Raw genomic sequence first — 8,712 nt, forward strand, 5'->3', positions numbered from 1 at the left:
GGATGTGAGTCAAATTGACTAATTTCAGGCAAAATAGGTACATGCATATGGGTAAGAACCAACAGGTGCTGCATTTATGAAATGACATAACATTCGAATCCTATTGCTCTATTATTTAGCAGATAGTTTGATATTGAGACTTTACTTCTCAGCACTTTTTGATATCGGAAAAATGTATGTATGTTATCCGGATTAACTCACCGACGAACACCGCAGTGCTGTTGTGCCGTGGATCGTACGGGCATAGTCCCAGGCCGTCCATATCGCTCTCCTTCGCGTACGCGCCATCCTGGAACACGAACAGGTATCAACGTCAGTAATCGCGTGAGAAACTCGCACCTTTTCGTTGAACGGTGGTCAACAATCGTACATCGCGGCTGTTTAGCAGCGTTGCATGCGACCAAGCGAACTTGGCCCGCCGTTTTTAACGGTCTGATCGCTTCATTAGCCTCGCCCTTTCAACATCCGATGAATAACCGTTGCCTGATAGACAACGGTTATTGTTCGAAAATCTTTTTCTACGAAAGTTCTTCACGAAAGCAATTGGAGCAACTCATTCTGTGTCCGAGTAAAGAATGAGAAAAAATACACGGAGTCACGCAATCGGAAGGAATAGCGTTTCCTGTGTGCGCAACGAACGGCTTATCTTTCACCGACCTTATTTTCCCGCCCCGGTGCAACGATGCGTTCGCGGTGCTTCCCTTTTTAACGAAACCGGTGCACTTCGCGTGTAAACCAGTCCGTGAATTGTCAGTACGATGAATATTTCATGAAGCGCTTCGAAATTGTTAATGTCTTCCAGAGGTTTCGTTATTAATTATTAGCAGAGAATGTAAATTCTGGTTTAACGCAAATGGTATCTAAATCAAATGATTAATTAGAGAAGACTAATACTAGTTTTAAGGCAATTTTATATTCTTATCTGTGCTATACTTTAATTATAATATTCCTGATTTCTATTCTCAATATTTTATATACAACGTGAGCAATTATTCTGTTTTATTTCGACTTTGAGAAACAGTGGCTGATTGAAAGTGTGTCATTTAAAACCGATTGAATCGATACACCGGCTAACTATTAACCGAAGCCACGTGAGAGGTACACAGAAACTTGCACGAAGTTAACCCTGGCCCAAGACGATTTACCCGACTCCTCAAGGGAAATATCTTTGGCTTGGAATTTCCTCGAGAAAAGTCTCTCTGTCTCGCCTCTTAATAAAAAAATATCCAAGAAAAAGAAGACTGCATGTTGCAAACTCAATTCAACTCGCATTTTGCTGTAACGTCATCGAATGTTGCTTTTTCTTTTTAGAAATAATCAAACTGTGGATTATATAATACGTTAAACAAGAAAATTATCTATATAAAATAATAAAGTTTTGTTCTAGCCATATTGATCCAAGGATAGGACTTGGATTACACTTTTAGAAATTTAATCATTCGCTCCTCCATACCCTAGAAACTTGTCTTATTTATATTATATTATAATTAAATTAAACTAACCCATGCAACTTCCGTAATATTAACTAACATAACTATACATAAAATGAATATAAAACAAAGATATTATTTATATGATTTATATGAAGCATTTTATTTTCCTCGATTCTCAATTGTCTTGTGTAATTTTGTATCTTATTACTTTTCAACATGTATTATCATAAATGCATAAGTAATCTGAAGTCTGATAATTATAATAAAAGAAAGGTCCTCGTAAACTCTCGTGGAAGAGTATTGGTTGCGAGAATCTCCGAGGAAAAACGTCGCAGAATAAATAGAGGAACTGTTTATAATCAGAGATTAACTCCGTTTACAACTTATCCCTCACCCATTTTTAATTAAACGTAATAACATCGCGCCAATTACAACTTCTCCTCTCGTTCCTTCGACCTGTGCAATTTATTCTGTAACTGTGCTTCCGTAGCGTCGCCTTGCGAGGAGATTATCTCGTTATACCCTCTGTAGAATATAAAAGCCCGCGCTCGTAATGGAGATGGAAATTTCAATAAAAATTGGAAATGGAAAAGAAGCAGAATTCCATTTCTCAAGGTATTCGTTCGATAGTTCGTAGGCATGATGAAAAATTGCAAAACGTCATTAAAAAAAATAAGTGGCCGATAACTATTGCGAAACATTTGATATTCGAGATGTCTATCCTGTATTGAAATAGTAATAAGCAATATTATTATTTTGAATAATTTGCGTGCTGCCTCCTTTATGAGAACAACACACGTGATCGGCTAGCGAATTCCAAACATCTGCTCCAATTCTAGATACATTCAAAATTTATGTATTGGACTATGCATTTATTAAGGGATTTATAAAATCGAATATTTATAACGTAATATACTCTTGATTAGAAAAGTATTTTACAACGATGATTAAAAAGAACTTTTTATCACAATCGTTTTAAACTTTTGCGTACCGTTATTTATTTCATGCAAATTATTGTAACGTAATATTGCGAGCGAGAGCCGATTGTAGCTCAAGGGACTTCTGGTAATAGAGATCAAATGAATATGCAGAAGCTTGTCAAATCCGAAATTGCTGTTCTCGAAAACATACATCATGTATGTAGGAAAAAAAGAGATTTTTTTGTTCCACGTTGATTTCTCGCTTTTCCCTTGGGGAATCAGTTTCATATTCCCTATTTCAAATGCTATTCTAAAAAGTCCTGCAGTTTCGAAATTGGTGTCAGCATTTCTAAAAACTGCACATTTTGATTGACATCAGCTATTTGCTTTGTAATATTTTTCAATCGATATCCGTACGATTTTTAATTACGATTTTCCATCGATGTTCGAAAACAAGAGAGTATACATAGTATAGCCATTTGTTAATACTTTGATGTTTCGAATTTCAATTACACACTGACATCGAGCGGCTGTTTATTAACTTATGATCGATATGGTTTAATTACATTAATCCGGATCTAACGCTATTAACGTTCGCGCAACTGTTTATTCAATTAATTATATAATTTGCTATAATTCCCGTAATTTATTATTATTATCCATTTAACCATCAAGCAATGTTTGCTATTCGCATGTGGAGGCACAACAAGTGGTTTGACTGATATTTGCCATTTAATAGCTCAACTATTTAGCGCGAAAAATGTGGTCAAACATCAAATGATATAGAGAATTGCTTCAATAAATAATGTCAATAAAACAAATTTTCAATGATCACAAACATGAATTTATAAAAGTTCTTGTTAATGTTTTGCTTGCATTTCTTGTTTATTATTTAGGAGATCTCTGGAGATTATTTAACACTCTTTACGTCATCAATTTGTTGACTAACTCTCTCATGAGCTATAGTGATCTTTTGTTCAATTCTATTTGTAAATTCAATTTTGTTCAATGATCAAAAATTTGTAAAATCAATTTTGTTCAATGATCTATTGTTTAATCATGTGCAATTTTAATATGATTACGCTTGAGGAAAGAAAAATGATCTTGTTAATGTTTTGCTTGCATTTCTTGTTTATTATTTAGGAGATCTCTGGAGAGTATTTAACACTGTTTACGTCATCAATTTGTTAACTAACTCTCTCATGAGCTATAGTGATCATGACTATTGTTTAATCATGTGCAATTTTAATATGATTACGCTTGAGGAAAGAAAAATGATATCAGAAATTGTTTTCTTGCAAAATTTATGAAATTGTAATGTCGATTCTCCTCCCCCATTGGCACAAATTAAACTCAATGTCTTAGACCTTCTCAAGTTTTCTCTATTGAGAGATTCAAATTCAGATTTCGACACTTAAGGATAATGACTAGATTAGCCTCGATGGCGAATAAACTAAGTCATTTATTTGACATACTCAATGACCCAGTCATGTAATTAGACGGAAATTATATTCTTACTTTCTCGTCTCGCACTACCATTAAACTTTTGCTCTCCCTTTCCTTTATATAATTAACTTTGTGTGATCAATTACTTAAACTATACTGATCGTTCAGATTTAAATTTCTATGCATATAAAAAAGCGTTCTTGTTAATATATGCAATAATAATAAATAAATAAATAAACAAATTATAGCCAGTTTTAGAGCTACAGTATTAATAAGATAAGATAAGATCGAGACTTGTTCATTTGATTATCGCAATTAAAACTGGCTTATACTCTCACAAATTCCTTTTTCATGACAGGATGTAGGTCAGGCGAGTATTGTGTACAGAAAACAGTGCATTAAAGATCGGGCTCATCGGCCCGATTCCGAATTCCCGACCTGTGCCAATACAAGACACACAAAACGTATATGTATACATATATGTATCGCGAAGAAACGAAGAAACTCGGAAAAATCGGTGTACATCCGCGTGTGCAGCTACTTGGCCGCACACAATGTATCTATCGATTGTGCGCACGCGAAGAAGCGTTGTCGAGATTGGCTCGTTTCGCCAGCCACTTTATTCCCATCCCCAGTTTCGACCTTTTTCGTATTTGTATTTCCGGTGACGTGGTACCCTGTGCCGGGGAACCGACAGGTTTTCAGAGAAAATCCACACGTTCCGGCAATAATTCGTAGCTTTTGTTAGGGCCAGGTTGGATAGTTCCAGTGAAAGTCGAACGAGGTATTTATCTAGCGCAGGTCTGATTATTTCTACCAACACATACACAGATAGACACTAATTTTCAGTAGCGAAACGCTCGTGCAATTATAAGAAACTAGATAAGATATCGATTTCCTTTATTTATCTTGTAAAATGGCAGAGCTTAATTTTGCAATTTGGACGACTCATAAAATTGATAAATAATAATAATAAAAATGGAGAGTACTAAATTATGGCATTTGTATAATACCTGATATTTACGATTAATTGGGAACGTATATGAAAATGCTTGAACTTGCAAGATAATTAAAATGCGTAACGTGTGAAGTAATAAACGCGAGGGAACAAGAACGCGCGTATCTATGTGCACATCTATAAGGAAAGACAATCCCAGAGAGAAGAGTGCTAGAGGTATGCATGAGAAAATTGGAGTAGCATCGTTATTCCTTTCATCCCGACACTCTTCAAACTATTGTAAAAATGCTCGCGGAACGAGACAATTGTTTTTCCGTTCTATAGTGAATTTGTACAGATACTCGAATGTACACGTACACAATTAATTTAATAATCATTGTAACGTAATAAATGTATACCTATTTTTAAGGAAAAGGAGATTTATATAAATGTGTAAATTGTGTAAATTTATATAAATTTTAAGAAATGTTTTCCTGTTATAGCAATTTTATTTATTATCATGAGTTATCGTTAGAAAGAAGGATTATCCTTGAAGGCAATTGAAAATGAGCCAAGAGCCGGGGATGAGTTTCTTCGAGAACGACTTGTCTGAGGAACTGACGAGTATTGTGTACAGAAAACAGTGCATTAAAGATCGGGCTCATCGGCCCGATTCCGAATTCCCGACCTGTGCCAATACAAGACACACAAAACGTATATGTATACATATATGTATCGCGAAGAAACGAAGAAACTCGGAAAAATCGGTGTACATCCGCGTGTGCAGCTACTTGGCCGCACACAATGTATCTATCGATTGTGCGCACGCGAAGAAGCGTTGTCGAGATTGGCTCGTTTCGCCAGCCACTTTATTCCCATCCCCAGTTTCGACCTTTTTCGTATTTGTATTTCCGGTGACGTGGTACCCTGTGCCGGGGAACCGACAGGTTTTCAGAGAAAATCCACACGTTCCGGCAATAATTCGTAGCTTTTGTTAGGGCCAGGTTGGATAGTTCCAGTGAAAGTCGAACGAGGTATTTATCTAGCGCAGGTCTGATTATTTCTACCAACACATACACAGATAGACACTAATTTTCAGTAGCGAAACGCTCGTGCAATTATAAGAAACTAGATAAGATATCGATTTCCTTTATTTATCTTGTAAAATGGCAGAGCTTAATTTTGCAATTTGGACGACTCATAAAATTGATAAATAATAATAATAAAAATGGAGAGTACTAAATTATGGCATTTGTATAATACCTGATATTTACGATTAATTGGGAACGTATATGAAAATGCTTGAACTTGCAAGATAATTAAAATGCGTAACGTGTGAAGTAATAAACGCGAGGGAACAAGAACGCGCGTATCTATGTGCACATCTATAAGGAAAGACAATCCCAGAGAGAAGAGTGCTAGAGGTATGCATGAGAAAATTGGAGTAGCATCGTTATTCCTTTCATCCCGACACTCTTCAAACTATTGTAAAAATGCTCGCGGAACGAGACAATTGTTTTTCCGTTCTATAGTGAATTTGTACAGATACTCGAATGTACACGTACACAATTAATTTAATAATCATTGTAACGTAATAAATGTATACCTATTTTTAAGGAAAAGGAGATTTATATAAATGTGTAAATTGTGTAAATTTATATAAATTTTAAGAAATGTTTTCCTGTTATAGCAATTTTATTTATTATCATGAGTTATCGTTAGAAAGAAGGATTATCCTTGAAGGCAATTGAAAATGAGCCAAGAGCCGGGGATGAGTTTCTTCGAGAACGACTTGTCTGAGGAACTGTACGCACCTTAGAGAACAAGGAGCGAGCTGGGAAACAGAAGGAAAAGAAGGAAAACGAAATGAGGAAGACGCGTTGAAACGGGATTCTCGGTAGGGAAAACAGAGACGCGGAGGGCATAAACGAGATCTAAGGGAACACGGAGAGGAGAAAAGTTGATCCCAGTCGCGGTCCGTACGTGAGGCAACGTCTCCCAAGGACAGAGAACGCGACACGTTCCTTTTCCTCGGCGTGGCGTTCCAATTTCTTTATATGCATGACGCTTAGAAACGCGGCATTACCGCGGTTGTCCACGCTGATCTCTCGTACGTGAAATTTTTCGAATCGTCTCTCTCTCCCTCTCGAGACCTACGTACGTACGCGACCCGGGTTACCGCGCGCGTGGTCCGCCTTCGCGATGAGGAATGCGATCGAGATTTCAAACAGAAATTCGAAATCGGAAGCGGATTTTAATTGAAAAACGAATTGCTCGGATTTCTCTTCGGTTCAACGAATGACTCATTTCAATTAGACCTGAGAAGATACAAATGTCAGATAGAAAAATAAACTCATTACAAAACATATTTATAATCCCTAATAAGATCCTTGATCGGGTCTTATAAATGCATTAGATTTATAATTATAGTATAACGTGACTGGCCACGCTTTTGACGAAAGAGAATTAATATAAAATTTGATTGAGTAATTCAATGCGTACTCCAGTAATTTTTTTCTAATCTACACGGACGTTAGAAAGCTGCACACGTTTGACGGGGGAGAGAAATTATTCTCGGCACTCACGCGATCTTATTAATTACCGGCTGACATCGGGTTCGGCGAAATATTCGCGCATTCAGATCAGCTAGGCCCCCGCCTGAAGGGAAACCTACCCCGTAGAAAATTAGCGTGTTCACGTTCCGACTAACTCCAATTAGGCGAGTTGATAGGGGACATGCAATGCGAGGCGTGCGCTTCTCATGGCGCCGCATCGCATCGAATTCGACGCGAAGGAAGGGTGAAACAGGAAATAATAACGGGTGCGTAATAGAAAACGGGGTTGCGAATCTGTAGCTCGCAAAAATTTATTGCACGAGTCAAGATTGTAGTGATTGATGTTGTTAAGAGTCTACAATTATTCTGATGATTCACAATTTCTATGTTGGATGCTTCAAATAAATGTCCATCACGGATATAAATTAATGCAATTTAGGTTGATCATTTCTTTCTTCCCATACAAAATTACTTACGCTTTGATCATTATTAATATCGTCTACGTTTTGTAGATCTAATTATTGCGTTTCCGTGATAATGGCCAGGAAAATTCCGCGCATATATGAGCTCATAATGCAAATGGGTTAGACTTAGTTTCTTCTATTAATTTTGAATCGTGTACATAAAGCAACAGCGATTTTCGATTATTGATTAAATAAACTACTTGGAAGTTTTTCGTAACAAGAAGGAAACTTGTCAACCGATTCGACATAATATTATTCGAATTATTTCCAAGTTTCAAAAGACAAGAGATATACGAAGAACACGGAACTTTGCAAACGAGGAACACGCAGCGCAGCAGCAGACTTCCGGGCAGCGTTCATAAGCCGAAGAAGAACACAACGCTGCGTCAAGTGCTCTTCAGATTTAACTTACGAAGCAACGTAGCGCTACATCAACAGCTTTTAACTTGCACAAACTAAGAGCGAGAGGGACAGAGAGATCTGCGTAGGCAGGCGGTACCACGTCGAGAACTTGTAATTTTCGCAACTAAGAAGAAACGGCCGCGCGGCCAAGAAAGCTTCTAATTTTCGCCCGGTTTCAAAGGACATAATAGACTCTTTCGCGCACTCGTTGCGGCTCTTAAACTTTCTACAAAGACGGAAATGTGTGCCGCGACGCAAATTGAAATATATACGTAGTCGAAACGATATCCCAATTTGCTGTGCTCGTGGCAATTCAAAAACATTTTTATAAAATGTTGAATCAGATCAGATTTTTAAAATGTTAGGAAGAATTTTACTAGTTTCTCGTTGCGGTGTTATCCGCATTAATTATCGTGTGTAGAATTCAAAAAATATGATATAAAAATATTAAATAAAGAGAAACGAAGTAACTAAAATATTGAGGATTTATAAATATAAATTTTTCAGCTTTTCAACCCTCGATGAATGATCAAATGTAATAAAAATATGGAATAT

General features: G+C 36.8%; 1 protein-coding gene across 1 annotated transcript in view; it reads right to left on the bottom strand.

Moving 5' to 3' along the window:
- Positions 1 to 201: 201 nt before the first annotated feature.
- The window catches only part of LOC108627153 (semaphorin-1A-like), a gene marked incomplete at its 3' end in the record, with an annotated part of 266,616 nt that continues 258,105 nt past the window's right edge, over positions 202 to 8,712 (bottom strand). The window contains exon 6 of the mRNA XM_026815541.1: positions 202 to 289. Coding sequence (XP_026671342.1) covers positions 202 to 289 — 88 coding nt within the window. The remainder of the gene's footprint in view (positions 290 to 8,712) is intronic.

Source organism: Ceratina calcarata, unplaced genomic scaffold (genome assembly GCF_001652005.2).
Source record: "Ceratina calcarata isolate Rehan_Ccalc_2016 unplaced genomic scaffold, ASM165200v1 scaffold125, whole genome shotgun sequence".
Taxonomy (NCBI): Eukaryota; Metazoa; Arthropoda; class Insecta; order Hymenoptera; family Apidae; genus Ceratina; species Ceratina calcarata.